Source organism: Heloderma suspectum, chromosome 11 (genome assembly GCF_057233095.1).
Source record: "Heloderma suspectum isolate Gila_16-S chromosome 11, 16-S_ref, whole genome shotgun sequence".
Lineage (NCBI taxonomy): Eukaryota > Metazoa > Chordata > Lepidosauria > Squamata > Helodermatidae > Heloderma > Heloderma suspectum.
Genome location: NC_139468.1, coordinates 43,071,525 through 43,091,061, shown reverse-complemented (window position 1 = coordinate 43,091,061; position 19,537 = coordinate 43,071,525). Strand labels below are relative to the sequence as shown.

Genomic DNA, 19,537 nt, shown 5'->3' with positions numbered 1-19,537 from the left:
CCCTGCCTTCTTTGTCCTTTATCATGCCCGTCTTTGTACAAAACGTTCCCTTGAGATCTCTGATTTTCTTGAAGAGATCTCTAGTCTTTCCCATTCTGTTGTTTTCCTCAATTTCTTTGCATTGTTCATTTAAGAAGGCCTTCTTGTCTCTCCTTGCTATTCTCTGGAACTCTGCATTCAGTTGGATATATCTTCCCCTTTCTCCCTTGCTTTTCGCTTCCCTTCTTTCCTCAGCTACTTGTAAAGCCTCATCAGACAGCCACTTGGCTTTCTTGCATTTCTTTTTCTTTGGGATGGATTTCGTTGCTGCCTCCTGAACAATGTTACGGACCTCCGTCCATAGTTCCTCAGGCACTCTGTCTATCAGGTGTAATCCCTGAAATCTATTCCTCACCTCCACTGTGTATTCGTAAGGGATATGATTTAGGTCATACCTGAATGGTTTAGTGGTTTTCCCTAAGTTCTTCAATTTAAGCCGAAATTTTGCAACAAGAAGCTCATGATCTGAGCCACAGTCAGCTCCAAGTCTTGTTTTTACTGACTGTATAGAGCTTCTCCATCTTTGGCTGCAAAGGACATAATCAATCTGATTTCGATATTGACCATCTGGTGACGTCCATGTGTAGAGTCGTATATCTACTTCCTAAAAGTAAGGCTCACTTAAGTTATGATATGATTGACTTTCACAGCCGGCCACTAGACATCAAGTACAGTCACCATTTGAAGACCTCTGTGTGTGCACACGCAGGCACGCACACACATATATATTGCAGTAACACGGTAGGACTGTATTTCACAGCTGGTTGGCTACCAAGACCAGCTGGAGAAAAAGCATGGAGAAAAACTGAAGGTCACCTAATTCAATCTTCTGCTGCAAGAAAGGCTCATCTACCCACAGCGCCCCCCCCCCCTTTCATTGTGTGTCACAAGCAAGGAGGAGTACACTGCAGAAACAGGCCTCCAGAGTCAACAGTTCCTGATGACTCACGGAAGGCAAGCAGGTACCACATCAGCCTGCTTACCAGAAAGCTTCAGCCATGTTATGACAGCAATGAAATGACTCTATCTTCTCAGAGATGGAAAAGCCCAGCAGAGACTGCATCTAGCTGTCTGGGGCCAATGAAATAATGGACAAGGAAATGGCTTTAGTGACAAAGTCCAAAATCAAGACATGTGGAGGTGGCACCAAAGACATGTCCTCATGACATCCTAACCAGAACCTACCCAAATTAGGAGACCAATCATGAATCCTTTCTTGGCCTGTGATTGCTGTTGCTGAAGGAACAGTTCAAGTAACTCCTTCCATGAAAGTGGTATGTACAGTGTCTAAGGCTGGTAGAACGTTGCATTTGTTGTTCACATGATACCTTATTATCATTTCAGTAGAAGAGTCAACCAGCATCTCCCTAAGGCCTGACCTACGTCCCTGCTGCTTGGTCAAAGTTCAGCAATACTTTACTCTGCTTTGATAATAAAGCCACATGCTAAGATCGAAAAGAGCACAAATGCAGGCACTCGGCATCCCACCCCCAACCTCTGAGATTCAGGGTCACCAACTTCAGAAAAATCAAGTCATCCCATTGGGACATTTTAGCTTGTACGAGACTTAAAGAGTTTTTCTACAAATCAAGTTGCAAATGCCTGTTGCTTCAGAAGAATCCACCAAAAGACTTTTGCTGACTTTTCAGCAGGCCCCAATGTTCCAGGATAAGGCTCAACACCACACTCACAAACTGTGCCAACCATTCCAATTTTGGCCTTCATAAAAAGTGGTACAAGGCCACAGACCGTGTAACAAGTGCCTGCCAGCTCGATGTGTCGTGAAGAGGCATTCTATCTAACATATCACATGACTCCCCCTCTAGGATGTTAACTTTCTGGTGACTAGCCAGGGTGAGCTCAAATTTGTGACTCACTTCTTTATCTTTTGATGCTCAATCTTATCCCAAACTGCTTCCTCTAGGCAGACAAGGAGCTCTTCTGCTGCTGTTTTTTCTCCAACCGCTAGCTCTGTTAGCTTTTCCACTGAAAACAGAATACGCAATGCATTTTGCTGAGATTGTACCTTCATCTTGATGCAGCATAGCTAAAACACTTCTCTTTCAATAACAGCTACCTACTAGTTTACTGCCAGATCTCCCACATCTTATTTTATCTGCCTTTAGATCTGTTTGATGACAATGATTTAAAAATATGTAATTTCATCAATTACAGATTATCATCAGGAAAAGTAATACTTAAAATGGACAAAAAAAGATGGCTAGCTTTTTCTTCACATGTATTCCTATAGCACAGGTGCCTCCCAAATTTTTGGGCCCATGGGCACTTTTGGCATTTTCAAAAAAATGCCCTGGGTGCCACCACAAATTGCCTGCTGTAGGGGCTTTGGGGGGCAAGCACAAAAATGCCAGGAGTGTTTGTGTGTGAACGTGCAACCTGTGTGCGTGCTACCCACTCTGATCCCCCTTTCTCTGCCTCCTCTTTTTTTCTCCCTTCTTTCCCTCCTTTTGTCCCTCTGGTTTCTCTCTCTATCTCTCTGCCTTCTGGCTGCTCTTCCTTCCTTCCTTCCTTCCTCTCTCTCTATCTCTGGCTCCTCTTTTTCTCTCTCTCTGTTGGACCCTATTTCTCCCCCCATCCCGGGTCCTTCCTTCTTTCCCTCCTCTCTCTCTCTCTCTGATCCCTCTTTCTCCATGCAACTGAATGGAGCAATTTCTCTTTTCACTTGCAGAGGATAAGAAAAAGACCCCCTGCCAAAAATCAACTGGGGTGTGTGTGAAGTCCATCCGCCACCAAGGGCCCTGTTGCCTCAAGGGACCTTGGTGGGGATGGATATGGCCCCCACTCCAGCCATTTTTCAGCAGGGGGACTTTGTCGCTGCCTATACAAGCCAATGGAGATCACTTCATCAGCTCAAAATAGGCAGCAAAAAAGCCCCCTGCCAAGGATAAGCTGATGCCTGCCCTTGCCAAGGACCTTTTTGCCCCAAGGGTCCTTGCTGGGGGTTGCACTTTGCCCCTCCTCCAGCCTTTGGCAAGGCGGACTTTTTACCCCTTCTACAAGTAAATGGAAGAATCACATGTAGAAAGAAACATTACCCAAGGACTGCCTGATAGAGTTATATTGAGGCTCCTCTCTCCTAGACATGAAGCTCAAAATTACATTTGCAGCTTTAATATCCACCCGGAGTTTGAGGCTATCCAGGCCCAACAATTCCAGAAAGCAGACACAGGCTGCAGCAACTGAAGGCACATAAAAGAAAGACAGGGCCAAAGAGTAGGCTTCATTGCCTCCTTGCTGGATCCTAGAAAAGAAAAGGCAGCAATTGGCATATTGCATATGAAACACCAGGGAGAGATTGGAGAGTTAGGACACAACTGTGCACAATGGAAATAAAAATAAACAGTATTGTGGTGAATGAAGAGTTAAGATTTGTTCTTATTGTTTCTGTTAAGATGCTGGTTGTAGTTAGAAGTTGTGTGTCTCAATTGCACCCTAAGGGAGCAGCCCTATGGGGATGCCTGTCAGTGCCTGAACTCGGAGGCTAATGGGCATCCTATGCAGGGCGGGAGAAGCACGGAGGCGGTCATCGCCTCCGTGCTCTTCTCACCCTGCATTTTCATTAGACGGGCCATTTCACCTGTCTAGCTGGGGCTCTGCAGGGAGGGAGGGAAGGAGGCTGGGGCAGCCGGAGGATTCTTCATATGCTGGCCATCCTGGTCTCCTGCCCTCCCCACCCACAGAACTGCCCCCTTTCCCTCTTCTCCAAGCTCGCATTTCCAAGCTCGTAAAGGCAGCCAGCATGGTTCTCTCTGTGCCGGCTGCAAGGGGGTGGGGGAGGGGAGCTTGGACTCCTCGGTCCAAGCTCAGAACACTGACTCTGCTTCGGATCCAGAAATCTGAAATATCCTGTGGCCCCTCAGACTCTGTCTAGGAGTCATAGGATTGTTCCCCCCATTAATTTCTAAGATGATGTATCTGTTCTTAGCGGAAGCCAGAGAACACCATTGAATCTCATTACAACACAAATCTGTCTTTAGGTCTTTGCTTTTTGGTACTGCACATTATTTTACATATTTATAACCTGCCATTTAGGATAATTCCTTACAAAGTATCTTACAAGTATTTAAACAATAAATTAAACCTTACTATAACACAAACATTTTTCAGTGAAAAACATTAATGCTGCTTGCTCTGCTCTTTCCAAATCTCTGCTTGTTTTAGATACTCACAGCTGCTTTGGGGTTTTGCTCTTCGCCAGTTGCTGTACTAAAAAAGTCCCAAAAGCAAACGAGGGGCGTTCATGACGCAAATAGTAGCAGAAATCCAGACGTTCAATTACAGCGTCTTTGTTAACAAGAGTGGGGCACGAGAAGTGAGGCAGGTCACTACAAATATCTGGACAGAATGGAGTAGAGTAGTATTGCAAGTGAACTAAAACATAGGCTTACTTGCATCAGATGATATGCAGATAAAGAAAAATCTGGGCCCAAAATTGTGGTAGAGTGTATGCAACAGTACTGCGGTGAATGAAGAGTTAAGACTGGACTGAACAACTTTCGCTCTGTTCCTGTTGTTCTTGACTCTTGTTCACATTTGGCTACCACTACATCTCCTGGATCAGGCGAACCGCAAAAAAAACACCTCTGTGTTTTTGTGCAAGCCTCATTAATTTCAGTGGAGCTGATGCAGGTGTTTCTGGTGGGAATTTTTGCCCCTAAGTTGCTGAATCAAGGAGGTAGCTGAAAATGTCAGTGAGTGCTATATGGGAATATACCAGGAGAAGCCTGCCTGATATAGCATAGGGACATACAAGTGAACTGTAAACCCACAGAAAAGGTTAAATTTGAAACCTCCAATTCAGTGCCCCTGTTCCTAACAAAGGAGAATCACACCCGCTTTTTAAAAAGAAATTCCACGTGTATTGATATACTCCTTGGTTTACCATTTAATACAGGGCTGGGGAACCTTTTTACGTCGAGCACTACATTCCATCAGGGTAAACCTCTCAGGGCTACATACCAAGGGTGGGCACAGCTAAAGCCACCCCTCTTTTCTCTTTCCCCTTCTCTCTTCACTTCCCTCCCCATTGAAAATCTAGCCCATGCACTGGTGGTTCCCCACTCCTGCTTTAAAAGACCAACTGGTACAGGAAGACCAAAGAAGGTTCTGCTTAATGCCAAACCTCTCAGCATCTTAAACATTCCCCACCCCCACAGTGGCACAATATACTGGAAAATCCCACCTGCATGTATTTTATTCTGACTTTACATGCAAGTTACTTACCAGGAATGGCAAGAGTGTTTGCTGACTGCCAGCCAAACAATTTAGTGGGATCAAATGGAACTAATGACTAAAAAAAATAGGACACAACATTAATTTCAGAGACATTTTAAAGCAAAACAAAAATAAGGACGCACATACTTCATGGTATTTCTTGTCTATGTGGTACAGTAGCAGACACACAATGGCCCAAATATTCTGGAATCAAACATCCTCCACATCAAATTTTAATCTAGTCTCATATGCACATATCCCACAGAGGAGACTACAGCTCAAGAAGATGTCAAATTAAGACAGCTTAAAAGGAGAAAATTATCTACAGAGGGGGAGGCAAGGTAGTGTTTCACTATTAATCATCCAGCACAATATGGAGGTTTCATTGAGTTCTCCTGTAGCAAGCCACTCTTCAACACAAATCAAAGTTACTCTGGTGATTCAATCCTATCCTGGAAAAGGATCCAGTTGGCAAACTCAATGATAAGATTGAGTCACAAGAGTAAGGAATGTCAGCACAGTGATGTATAGGACTCACAGTGTAACCACACAAAAACTAAGATAGTGTAAGGGGGGAAATGGTCAGAGATGGGAGTGTGGGGGAGGACTGAAAGAGTGGTCAGCTGAGTCTCTCCAGGACTAGGTCTCACCTCCTCCAATGGCATAAAAACAAGGTCAACAAATCAGCTGTTTTAACTAAATATACACTCACTATAGTCAATAGAGAGGCCCAGACAAACATCACACTCCCTGCAATATTCAAGACCAGGATATGGCAGGATTGGGGAACCTGTGGCACTCCAGATGTCATTGTGACCACAACTCCCATCATCCCTTATGCTGGGCTATGCTGACTGTGGCTGATGGGAGTCAATGACATTCTCTCCTGCCACAGAGGAATGCCCAAATGTAACATGGGGCAGGGGCAGTGAGTGTGTGCACAACGGAAGAGTAGCTTGTGAAAGGAGCACAGCACGTGCTTTGCATGCAAACGTCCCAGGTTCAATCCTTGCCATCTACAGGTATTGCCAAGAAAGATTCCTGCCTGAAACCCTGGCGGGCCATTGCAGCAGAACAGACAATACAGAGCTAGATGGGTCAATTGCCTGACTTCCTCTGTTCTCCCGCCCACCTGCTTCCCACCTCAGATATCTTTATGGGAAGACATGCAATGAGAAGACAAGCACTGGGTTCTTTGCCAAAATACTCTGCAAGAGCTGAGGGTTTGCATCTTGCCCAAGGGTTTGCTGCTAGAGCTCTAGCAACAGTAATGGAGCAGTTGAAACAGCTCAGTGCTTCCCTCAGTGTTGCTGGTGTGATAAATCAAGCAGCAAAGCTGCGGGGGAGCGGGGGCGTAACCAGCAGGTGATAGAGAGCGATCAAATGACCATGGGGGAGGTACAGCGCGAAAGGATGAAGGGGGCTGGGCAAAACAAAAGGCATCCAGGGGCATGGATAAATCAGAAAACTTCCAGAACCACTGGTTCAGATGGCAGTCTCTGCAACATGCTACAGCACTCCACCATGGCAGGTGTCTTCCCAGCCCTTTCACTCGGGATGCTGTCACAAGAGACCACTTATGTGCTGAGCCTGTGCTGTCTGAATGCATGTCCTCCCATAGACATCTGAGGTGTGAAGCACATCGCTGGGAGAACAGAGGAAGCTGCCTGACATGGAGTTGGACAACTGGCCCACCTAGTCCAGTATTGTCTATACTGTTGCGATGGCCCTCCAGGGTTTCAGGCAGGAATCTTTCTTGGCAAAACCTGTAGATGCCAAGTACTGAACCTGGGACATTTGCATGCAAAGCATGTGCTGTGCTCCTTTCTCTACAAGGAGCCCCTTCAGTACTGGTGTATGTTGCTAGGAGCACTGGGTCCCGTACAACGAATGGAGGCATGCCATAAACTTAACACCTGAGACACAAATGTTCCATCATTAATAGATTTGTTTAGTCTGCTGTGGCTGTGTGGTTAAGGAGTTGCTCTCTGCAGCAAGACCTTTTCAATCCAAATTTAATGTTGCTTGCACAACACCCAAAAGGTAGGTGTCCTTGTAGAGGCCACCTCAAGACCTTGCAGGAGTGGGAATCAAATCTATGTCTCCCTTTTCCTATTGCAGCTCTCTACGCTGTTATGCTGATGTGAGCTCTGGTATAGTGGTGGCTATCTTAAGTAGACTACAGTATGACATGCTATAGTATTGCAGTGCCCAGGTCTTGTTTGTTCTGATGGCATCTATACCTGAACAAGATGGTAGAGAGAGATATCAGAAGGTAAGATTCCATGAGAGGTGCACTGAGGGAAGAGGGCTGCTTTGAGCTTGGGATAAGGAGCAAGTGCCATCCTGAAGAGCTGGGCATCCACTTTCTCACCTCCATCTCCATTCTGAAGGACCTACAACAAAGAAGCAGCTAGATATCCTTGCAAGGAAATGGGAACATAAACCACAGGGGATTGTTAACCACAGGGGATTGTTAATATCTAGTCCAAGCCTTTTTTGGCATCTTAGGAGATGAGAACATGTTCTAAACTTTCTGAGGCAGTTAAATGGATGACATCTTAGAACCACAGGAGAGGGCTACTGCCTGCCTGGTCTGGTGGTGGGCTTCCTAGGCACAGTACCTGGTTGGCCATTGTGGGAAACAGGACAGGCTGGACTCAAGAGGCCTTTGGTCTGATCCAGCTCCAGTGCTCTTCATATGCCCCTATCTTTTTTACTCTTCTGTCATTTTAAAAGGAACAGTACACTTTTCATCAACAGCTTACAAGCATTCTACAGCATACCTGGTCAATACCTCCAGGGGTGTACATTGTAGTGGCAAGGCCAAGAAGTGTTCGTCCCTCCAACAGCATAGTGCTCACACTGGCCTGGTTGCTGGGAATCAAGATCTGGGCATTTGCTAGACTAGCCTGAAAAATCATCTTTGCATCTGGGGAGTGGGGGGAGGAAAGGAAATGATAGTATTATCAATAAGAGAAATCCACATACAACCAACGTAACTTAATCACAATAAAACAGCAAAACCTAAAAAGGTCAACCCCAAAGCAGCAACATGTTTTAAAATAATTACTTTTAAAAAACAATATCCACAGTACTAACTACAAATATACATACACACACATATTTTTTAAACATCCATCCCATGGCATAACCTTGCCTCTCCCTGAAGGCTTCTCTAAAGTCTTTACATGTCTACAGGAGAGGGAAGAAGGTGCCATTCAGACCTGCCACTGAAGGAGTTCCATACACGGGGCACCACTGATGAGAAGCCCCTGTGACTAGTACCAATCCGTCTCACTGCTGATGGGGGAACCCAGAGCAGGGCTTCTGCGGACAACCCTGACTGTTTAGGGCTTTAAAGGTCAAAACCAACACTATGAGTTGGGTCAGAAACTAACTGGGAGTCAGTGGTATCATGACAGCATAGAAAAGATTATCTCCCTATAACAAGAGTCCATTACAATCAGGACCAATTGCAGCATCCAAACATTTTTCAAAGGCAGCCCCTTGTAAAGGGGCTACTAGTCCTGATGCCTCTATGCTACCTCCAGTATTGGGGCAGTATGCCTATGTACACCAGGTGCATGGTGTTGCACTCACGTCCTGTTTGTGGGGTTCCCGTCAACAGCTGGTTGGCCACTATGTCACCTAAATCCTGGGCTAGATGGACCCTTGGTCTGATCCAGCAGGTCTCTTCTTATGTGCTTAAAGCACACAGCAGAAATCTAACCATGAAAGGCAGAGGTTAGGTTCCCATTTTTCAGACAGAGATACCAGAAAGTCAGCATACCAGACCAAACTAGTAAAAGGTGCTTGTGCCACAGCCACCACCTGAACATTCAGAGCACGGGCAGGCCCAGGTGAACCCAAAGCTGTGAGCCTGTTGCTGAAGACATAATGCGACCCCATCTGGATCAGTTACTGGCTCACCATCCTTTCTGCTTTTATCAGAACTGCAAAAATATTTGTCCAGAAGAGATGCACAAAGGTTCCTACCTCCAGGTTTGCTGGCAATGTTTCGGCATTGCACTAAAAATTCAAACCAAGGGTGAGCTTCATGCAGTGCTTTATCATCCAAAATGGGGCAGTTTGAGGAAAACAAACTGAAAAATCAAGAGCAACGTATCAATTTCATACAATATAAAGGAAAAGCAAATACTCTCCCCTCCAAAAATATGGCCCAGTCTGTAGGGACATTGTACAGCTGGGCCCAGCAGTCAGCTGCACTGTGAGAAAGCCTTCTGCCCTTTCCTGCAGCAGAGTGCTGTGGCAGGAGAAAGAGAGACTGGTGGTATGTTCTTTAGCTGGGGACTACGCAACCTGTCTCCACCCCACTGGGCAAGTTCTCTCTGGTCTCCTGTCCTTCAGGTCATTGACTTAGACAAGGCTCCAGGTGCAGAGGCCACACCAAAGCCAGTTTCTTCCCTGATGGCTGGAAACCATCTACTGCCTTCCGGGGGGGGGGGGGGGAGATACACAGTTAAAGGCTGAAGGCAAAGAGTATGCCAGGTCTAGAGAAAAATACTATGGCTGGAATAGTTTTTTCAAACAACTCCAAAAGTAGTTTTGAGTTCAGTATGCAAGTTGCTGAACAGGAAACTGGCAGGATCTTCTCAAACTGGGGAGAAGTAACGAGCGGGGTACTGCAGGACTCAGTCCTGGGCCCAGTGCTCTTCAATATTTTTATTAATGACTTTGAGGAGGAGGTGCAGGGAATGCTGATCAAATTTTCAGATGACACAAAATTGGGCAGGACAGCTAATACTTTGGAAGACAGAAACAAAATTCAAAGTGATCTAGATAGGCTGGAGCGCTGGGCGGAAAACAGAATGAAATTTAATAGGGATCAATGCCAAGTTCTGCACCTAGGAAAAAGAAACCAAATGCAGTTACAAGGTGGGGGATATGTGGCTCAACAACACTACAAGCAAGAAGGATCTTGGAATTGTTGTCGATCACAAGCTGAATATGAGCCAACAATGGGATGTGGCTACAAAAAAGGCAAATGCTATTTGGGGCTGCATTCATAGAAGCATAGCTTCCAAATCCCGGGAAGTATTAGTTCCCCTCTACTCAGCACTAGTTAGGCTTCATCTGGAGTACTGTATCCAGTTCTGGGCACCGCACTTTAAGAAGTATGCAGACAAACTGAAGAGGGTTCAGAGGAGAGCAACAAAGATGATCAGGGGACTGGAAACAAAGTCCTATGAAGAGAGACTGAAAGAACTGGACCTGTTTAGCCTTGAGAAGAGAAGAATGAGGGGAGACAGGATAGCCCCCTTCAACTACGTGAAAGGTTGTCACAGAGAGGGAGGCCAGCATCTCTTCTCGATCATCCCAGAGTGCAGGACACGGAATCATGGGCTCAAGTGACAGGAAGCCAGATTCCGGCTGGACATCAGGAAAAATGTCCTGACTGTTAGAGCAATACGACAATGGAACCAATTCCCTAGGGAGGTGGTGGGCTCTCCCACACTGGAGGCGTTCAAGACGAGGCTGGACAGCCACCTGTCAGGGATGCTCTGACTTGCATTCCTGCAAGAGCAGGGGGTCTTGTAGGCCCATTCCAACCCTACTATTCTATGATTCTAGGACAGACATACATTGGGATTACCCTTCATGGATCTTGCTTCACTGGGTTGCTGCTATTTTGATCTTCTACACACCTGCATAAAAGCAACTTTTGGACATGCTTTCCTACCTGTAGTAGTCTAGATAGGTGTAGAGAAGATGATCCAGCCCATGTTCTAAACAGTAAAGGATAAAGCAGACATGGAAACCTGGGCCACCAGTGGGCATACATTCTGGCACAGGGTGTGGCTTCTGCATCACTCCTCCAGTGAGAGGCAATCTTTGGAGAAGGCATCCAAAGTCTTCTAGTTCTGCTGGTATGAAAGTCCCATTCCTGCCAAGAAAAACAAAGCAGTAATTGCATGCAAAGGAGGCAGTGTTCTCTTTTCAACATTGCTAAAGAGACTTCTACTAAGAAATTATATTAGGAAAGCATCACAGAAGCTGATAATCAGTATAGACACGTTACACACCTAGCCAGGTGGTCCAGTATTTCATTGCGCATGAAAAGGCAACACAAGGATCTCTGATCAATGGCCTCTACCGTCAGCTGCGGCCAGTGTGTGCTGCTCTCCTGAAGCTGAGATTCTGCAATCCATGAAGTAATATTTATCCAGTCATGCCAAGATGACAGATGCATCCAAAGAACCTCTGGATTACATGACTTGAATTCTGTATTTTAAACAATTTAATACATTTAGTCAGTTCAAAAAAACTGTGTGGACATGTTTAAATAAATAATACATAAATAAATGTATGCATATGTACATATACATATAGGCCCATCCACTTTTACTCTTGCCCCATAAACTATAACCATACTTTCCTAAGCCTGGAATGTTTTATTTCTCTAGATATTTCATATATTAATTCATACATACATACATATATATATGCGCGTGCACACCCTAAGCTCAATTGAAGAAGCTCTTCTCTGTGTCCTTTCCATGACTGAGGCACAATTAATCAGAAGGAGAAAAGGGCCTTCTCGGTGACAGCACCCATAATACGGAATACTTTACCCTACAAGATCTGTTTGTCTCCCACTTGTATTGTTTATTACTAACTGGTTAAGACATTCCTGCTCTGGTATGCATCTGCTATACTGAGCAGATTATTTTTATGTGGCAGACCTTTATTTTTAGAATGCTTTTACCTTCTGATCCTGTTTCTATTCGTTATTATTATTATTATTTATGCTTTCATCTTTTTTTCTATGACTGCGTTGTTTTAATTGTTGCAAGCCACTCTGAGTGAAGCAAATGCACTGGAAGGGCAGGGTATGTTTCTACAATAAATACAGTCATTTGAAAAAGGAAGTACACCCTCTTTGAGTTCTATGGTTTTACGTATCAGGACATAATAAAAATCATCTGGTCCTTGTTGTTCAGTCGTTCAGTCGTGTCCGACTCGTGACCCCATGGACCATAGCACGCCAGGCCTTCCTGTCCTGCACTCTCTCCCGGAGCGTGCTCAAGCTCATATTCATTGCATCCGTGATGCTATCTAGCCATCTCATCCTCTGCCGTCCCCTTCTCCTTTTGCCTTCAGTCTTTCCCAGCATCAGGGTCTTTTCCAGGGAGTTTTCTCTTCGCATTAGGTGGCCAAAATATTGGAGCTTCAGCTTCATTATCTGTCCTTCCAATGAGCACTCAGGGTTGATTTCCTTTAGGATGGACTGATTTGACCTCCTTGCAGTCCAGGGGACTCGTAAGAGTCTTCTCCAGCACCACAGTTCGAAAGCATCAATTCTTCGGCGCTCAGCCTTCCTTATAGTCCAGCTCTCACAGCCATACATTACTACTGGGAAAACCATAGCTTTGATTAGACGGACCTTTGTCGGCAAGGTGATGTCTCTGCTTCTTACTATGCTGTCTTAAAATTAGGTAAATACAACCTCAGATGAACAACAACACATGACATATTACACCATGTCATTATTTATTTTACAGAAATAAAGCCAAAATGGAGAAGCCATGTGTGAAAAACTAATTACACCTTATGATTCAATAGCCTGTAGAACCACCTTCAGCAGCAAGTAATTGTTTTCTATATGACTTTATCAGTCTCTCACATCGTTGTGGAGGAATTTTGGCCCACTCTTCTTTACAACATTGCTTCAGTTCATTGAGGTTTGCAGGCATTTGTTTATGCACAGCTCTCTTAAGGTCCCGCCACAGCATTTCAATCGGGTTGAGGTCTGGATCTGACTGGGCCATTGCAACACCTTGATTCTTTTCTTTTTCAGCCATTCTGTTGTAGATTTGCTGGTGTGCTTGAGATCATTGTCTGTTGCGTGACTCAATTTTGGCTAACCTTCAGCTGTCGGACAGATGGCCTCACATTTGACTCTAGAATACTTTGGTATACAGAGGTGGTCATGGTTGACTCAATGACTGCAAGGTGCCCAGGTCCTGTGGCTGCAAAGCAAGCCCAAATCATCACCCCTCCACCACCGTGCTTGACAGTTAGTATGAGATGTTTGTGCTGATATGCTGTGTTTGGTTTTCGCCAAACGTGCCGCAGTGCATTATGGCCAAACATCTCCACTTTGGTCTCATCTGTCCAAAGGACATTGTTCCAGAAGTCTTGTGATTTGTTCAGATGCAACTTTGCAAGCCTAAGCCATGCTGCCATGTTCTTTTTAGAGAGAAGAGGCTTTCTCCTGGCAACTCTTCCAAACAAACCATACTTGTTCAGTCTTTTTCTAATTGTACTGTCATGAACTTTAACATTTAACATGCTAACTGAGGCCTGTAGAGTCTGAGATGTAACTCTTGGATGTTTTGCAATTTCTCTGAGCATTGCACGGTCTGCCCTTGGGGTGAATTTGCTGGGACATCCACTCCTGGGAAGATTGGCAACTGTCTTGAATGTTTTCCACTTGTGAATAATCTTCCTCACTGTAGAATGATGGACTTTAAATTGTTTGGAAATGGCCTTATAAACCTTCCTAGATTGATGGGCAGCAACAATTGCTTCTCTAAGATCATTGCTGATGTCTTTACTCTTTGGCATTGTGTTAACACACACATGAATGCTCAAGACCAGCAAACTCCTGAGACTTCAGCTTTTATAGATGTGGTCACACTTGCTGATGATCAATTAATCAAGGGCATTTGATTAGCAGCGCCTGGCTGTTACTTAGCCTCTTCATACCTATGGAAGCAGTAAGGGTGTACATGGCTTCTCATTTTTGCTTTATTTCTGTAAAATAAATAATGACACGGTGTAATATGTCATGTGTTGTTGTTCATCTGAGGTTGTATTTACCTAATTTTAAGACCTGCTAAGAACCAGGTGATTGTTATTATGTCCTGATACATAAAACCACAGAACTCAAAGAGGGGGTACTTTCTTTTTCACATGACAGTAAATAGATGAATATCCATAACATAGTTAAAAGACAAAGCTCACTGGGAAAGTAACAAGGAGGTTTCTCTTCTCAAGCACCTAGGAGACTCTGCTTCCCTTATCCAACATTTATCTCCGCTTTTCTTTTAAAACAGAAGCAGAATCAAAAGATTCTCCTGTATGAAACTCCTTTCCCTTAGCCCAAGCCTCATGGCCTGTTGTCAGTCCCAAAAGACACAAAACCCATGGCACCAACATGTGAACACCAGAATATCAAATACTTGCCACCTTCAGAAGATTGTATAGGGAGGAAAATCGTCTCTTGTGTAACCTGATCCCACCACTGAGCCCAGTTTAATGTAACTCTGTGCTCCCGGTTATGAACTCTGTCTTCACTGCAATTCAAAAATGCATCCAAAACAGCACTGTGGGTAGAAAGGTCTTGTTCTTTTCTCCAGTAGCTGAAAATAAGATCAGAACATCTCTATGAAGCCCGTTTCATTTATTTACTCTTCCCAAATGAGTCTGGATTTTCATGTTCCTTAGCTTGTTCCTAATACGAAACCATTTCCAAGTTCAAAAATATCACACACACACATACAGAGGAACACATGGCAGATCATTCAAAACCAATGGAGAGCACAAGCTTGCAGTCTACAGTTCGTTAGTGCTAAGAGTCAGGATGGAATAGCCAATAACTAGTTAGTAAGAAAGATTATCTTACCTCTTCCACAGAATGAAAGCTGGAGAAAGCCAGAGAAAATAAGGACTCACATTCATTGAAAGGCTGGAAATTCAAAACTTCATACAGTTGTTGTTCTCAGCACATCACTCTTGGTCATTATGGTGGTTTTTTTATGTGGCCGAATATGTATTACCTGGATTGGGCTGTATTCTTTTCCTTCTCCTGGAAGGCTCCTGAATAAACATTTTCCACCTGATGCACAAAGTCTATCATTTCCTTCTCAGTTTCAGAAAAGTAGTTTTCCTCTTGCAGAATGGTCACCTTCATAATCAAATCATACCCTTAATTTGTGTCTTTATCAAGCCATTGGAGAAACAACTTTTCAAAACAGATTTGTTACCAAATTACATATATGATCAGGAATAAAGGCAAAGGAATAAAAGTGGGATGGAACAATGTATCCAATGTGGATCCCATGTCTAACAGCAGACAACAGTATCACCACAATGGGATTTCTGCTTCAGCTACTAATGCCAAAGAGACAACTCAAAAGCCCAGTCATCTCTGGGACTTGGGTGAAAACAAACACAATCTGAGTAGGGCAGGCAGTGGCAGCAGAAGGCATCAAGAAACGCACCTTGCATGCGTAGGCAGGGCTTATACGATCAACAATCACAAGAACTACTCACCAAGAAGTCACGGACATGCCAATCGGTTACGTAGAAACATATTCTGTGCAGTTGCTCCATCACACTGAAGCCCTATCAAAGGTAAAAAGAAGTTCTACTCTATAAAGGAAGGCTTTATGACATAGCTCCTCTTACAAGCACCCATGTATGCATATTTGCAAAAGATCTCAGGACTTGGCTACAGCTTCCAGAGGACTGGAGAGGTTTTAATAGACAGTTTGCCAAATGGACTTCCAAGAGCTGATATTTGCTGGATCATGCCCTGAAATATTTCCCCCTGTATCAGCTGCTTCCTGACTCCACTGAACAGAACACAGAGAAAATAAAAATGAAATCGCTAATCAATTTTATCTATGTTGTTAATTTTTTTAAGCACACCGATGACAAGTGATGTCTGGTGTGCAAGACAGGATAGGGATTCTGTTGATGAATGATCCACCCTGCTGCTGCCCAACAGTTTTCCTGCCTGATCTAGCTGAGGAGATCTCTTTGGAGATCTCCAGGGTATTGGTGTTGGGAAACTTTAATGTCCATGCCAAAGCACCTGGGTAGATGCAATTTTTATGTTCTGTAAGCTGCTTTGAGCGACTCCATTCTTGGAGGGGAAAAGCAGGATAAACGTTTCTCAAATAAATAACTACTGTTTAACATCTGAAGAAACAAAACTGATCTCCCACTTTGCATATAAATAAACACACTGAAACAACAAATTCAGACTGAGCTGCACATTTGGTATGCCTTACTCACCATGTTTCTTAAGAGTTTGGAGGCTTCTGTGATGTCATCCTTCAGAAGGCTTTTGTAAACCAAATCCTGTCCTATCCGGGTCAATTCCTTGAGACTGTGGGCAGGATTGCAAGTCAGCCGGAAAAAGGTCTGAGCCTCTGGCAGCTTGTTGTTTAAAATGGCTTCGGCAATAGTTTGCTGAAAGGGCAAAAATTTGTTTGCAATTCAAGTAGCAGCTTTTGTAGATGCCCCTTTGATTCAATACCTTTCCTGGAGGGTCAGGAAAGCCAGAGTGGGGATGGTGGAGGAAGAAGGTGCCACTAGTTAAAAGAACAAGGGCACAATCCAGTCAAAATTAAGCACTAGTCATTAAGAGCGTAAGAAAAGCCCTGACGGATCAGACTCCAAAGACCAGCATCCTGTTTCTTATACTGGACAACCAGCAGATGCCTCTGGGAAGCCCACAAGCCAGGGATAGACAACAGCCCCCTCCCACACTGTGAGCGCCCCCTCCCCAGAAGCTAGCATTCAGTGGCATGCTGACCCTGAACTTGGAGGGTCCATATAGCCATCATAATTAAGAGAGCAATCCTATGGTTCCTGGGGTGAGCGTCCCACGGACCATAGGATAGCTCAGGAAACCCCTCCAAGGTGAGAGGCAGTGTTCAGATCTTGAAAGGGGGAGTCAGCGATCTGACCCCAGAGCCCCTCCGTCTCACAGCTGGCTTGGAAAGTACCGCACCTGCTGCTTCTCCGACGTTGGAAAAACAAGCTCAGAGGAGGAAAGGGGGTGTTCTGGTGGGAGGAGAGGGGACTGGAGAGGCCAGGATATGAGGCCTTCCCTCCCACTCCAAAGTGATTTCATAAAACGGGCTAAAAGCCCATCTTGGGAAAATACGGAAGATTAGAGGGTCGGGAGGCAAAGATTTCCTCCCCCGCTCCTCCTGCCCTGTTGGCTTCAGCCCAGTGGGGCACAGGAATCTTGGAAGCTCACGGGCTTCTGAGCAGTGAGGGCATAGTCCATAGGATTGTGCCATAAGAGCCTTTGACATACCTATCCTCTGTAAATGTGCTGAATCCACTTTTAAAGGTAGTGACCATCACCGCATTTTGTGGCAGCGAATTCCATGAACTGATGTGTTGTGTGAAGTAGTACTTTATTTTGTCTGTCCTGAATTTCTTGCCCACCAGTTTTCACTGGATGATCCCAACTTATAAACGCTTATCTCTGGGACTTGGAAATGCTTATCTTTGGCCTAAATGTGGCTCCAGTTTGTGTGTGTGTGTGTGTGTGTGTGTGTGTGTTTCTTTGTAATAACTAAACTTTTTAAACATTGACATGAAGTCTTGGATGCTATTTGCTCAACTACATCTCAGCAGCTGAAACTGATGGTCTGGTTACCTCTATATTAAACTTTTCCCACATCTGACTTTGTTCTATTTGGGGCACGTCTTCTTCGAGGTCACAGGGTAAGCTTACGACACTGGATGGCTTGCGAGGGAACTTTATCATAAACGACCTAAGTGTAGTGATGTAGCTGGTTAAAATATCAACACATCTGTCCAGATTTTCATCCAGTTCTGTGAAGAACAACAGGAAGACATTTAACTGAAAGGATGGCCAAAGACAAGTCCTTGAGTGACTGGCAAGACTAAGAGCAACCCTATGCACGTTAACAAGTCCAAAGACATCCTTCCATTCTGCTTGCACTGACACAACATCGCAGCCAGCAGTGGGAGCAGCCAGTGTGGCACGGGAGCAGAGATGGACCGTGGAGACCAGGGTTCTGATCCCTATGTAGTCATAGGTGAGTCACTATCTCTCAACCTAGCCTACCTCACAAGGCTGTGAAAATAAAATGGGGAGAGGAAAATCATTTATGCCACCCTGAGCCTCCTGGAGAAAGGTGACCAATAATAAAGCACAAAACTATAGGAAGTGCAAAGGCCCACAGTCCCAACAGGCCACGAGGTACCATCATCTTGCATCAGTACAGGTGCAGCTGTCCCGATGTCCTGATGATAAGGTGTTTAAGTCAGCTGAAGTCCAGGAATACTGGCTTAAGTGTTTTGTGACTCACATCTTTACAGCCCATACAGTGAATGTGATCCTATATATGTTTACTTAGAAGCTCATCCCATGGAATTCAGTAGGACTTACTTCCAAGTAAGTGCACATAGGAGCTTGGCATTAATGGGAGATACCAATGACACACTGTTGGGGTGAGACTTGCATGTTGATCATTTCAAATATCACACTCCTAACTCCATGAAGGAGCACACAGCTTGCAAATAAAAAATCAATTAAAAAAGAGGAAGGTTTCATTGTTCATTAAAAGATGGATACAGAGCATAATGCTAACTCAGGCAATATACACATAACCAACTCTACCTTCTCTATGGATAAAAATATCACGGAGTTGTTTGTTAAGGAAAGACAGGGTGAGGTTCAGCAACTGCTCAGAGAAATGCTTGCTCTGTGCTTCCAAATCATTTTCTCTGATTGCCACGCAAAGCAAGTCCAAGGCTGGCCTCAACTCTTCCACACCTGTAAGAGAAAATTTAAAAGCAGAGAAGGTAGGGAAATTGCTTTAAAATTAGATTTTCAGAACACAAATAAAAATTGCCTCCATCTTTAATAATCACGCTTATGTGATTTACCCCATTACATGTTTTGAAAACACAGAGCATATTTTTGTTTCTGTCCTGAGCATACAACTCTGTACCCTTGTACAGCTCCCGTTCTTTTCAATGTAGTTTGTGCAGCATTAATTCCAAGTGAATTACACCCACAGCATACGTCTTCCACATTCACTATGTTTTGCAAAGGTCAGTGACAGAGCAACGTCCATTTAAACATCCACATAGTTTTACTTACTCTTCAGGTAAAAATCTGACATTTTGCTTGCAGGCTGATCTTCTAAGGAGGAAGTTGAGAAGTCACTGAAGAGATTCTCTTTGTTCTTTAAAAAAAAATTAACAGTGTCCAACTGACGGTTCTCTAAACCAGCCTAAATAAAAACAAAGTTACTGTTAAAAATGCACCTTCACATAGAATTAAAAGTTTTCACCTGGTGAACGTCTGTTCTTTCTGTGAATAGAAGTACATTCCTAGATAGACTAGGTCCTGTACTCAGGACCAGGAAGGCAGGGCTGAAAAGTTATTTATTTATTTATTTATTTATTTATTTATTTATTTATTTATTTATTTTTAAATAATAATTAATAGAAACCC

At 44.2% G+C, this 19,537-nt stretch overlaps 1 protein-coding gene across 8 annotated transcripts in view; it reads right to left on the bottom strand.

Moving 5' to 3' along the window:
• Positions 1–19,537, bottom strand: part of SPG11 (SPG11 vesicle trafficking associated, spatacsin) — a 67,187-nt gene that overhangs the window by 33,743 nt on the left and 13,907 nt on the right. For all 8 annotated transcript variants that reach the window (XR_014785437.1, XR_014785436.1, XR_014785438.1 and 5 more), the window contains 16 exons: positions 19,181–19,313; positions 18,695–18,850; positions 17,705–17,883; positions 16,324–16,500; positions 15,577–15,648; positions 15,081–15,208; positions 14,488–14,663; positions 11,322–11,520; positions 10,979–11,182; positions 9,274–9,380; positions 8,061–8,206; positions 7,518–7,670; positions 5,284–5,350; positions 4,230–4,395; positions 3,096–3,301; positions 1,917–2,025 (listed from right to left, as the gene is read on the bottom strand). Coding sequence is in view for 5 of the 8 variants with exons in the window: in XM_084817625.1 (XP_084673751.1) it covers positions 1,917–2,025; positions 3,096–3,301; positions 4,230–4,395; positions 5,284–5,350; positions 7,518–7,670; positions 8,061–8,206; positions 9,274–9,380; positions 10,979–11,182; positions 11,322–11,520; positions 14,488–14,663; positions 15,081–15,208; positions 15,577–15,648; positions 16,324–16,500; positions 17,705–17,883; positions 18,695–18,850; positions 19,181–19,313 (2,378 nt within the window). In the remaining 3 variants the exon portion in view is untranslated. The remainder of the gene's footprint in view (positions 1–1,916; positions 2,026–3,095; positions 3,302–4,229; positions 4,396–5,283; positions 5,351–7,517; positions 7,671–8,060; positions 8,207–9,273; positions 9,381–10,978; positions 11,183–11,321; positions 11,521–14,487; positions 14,664–15,080; positions 15,209–15,576; positions 15,649–16,323; positions 16,501–17,704; positions 17,884–18,694; positions 18,851–19,180; positions 19,314–19,537) is intronic.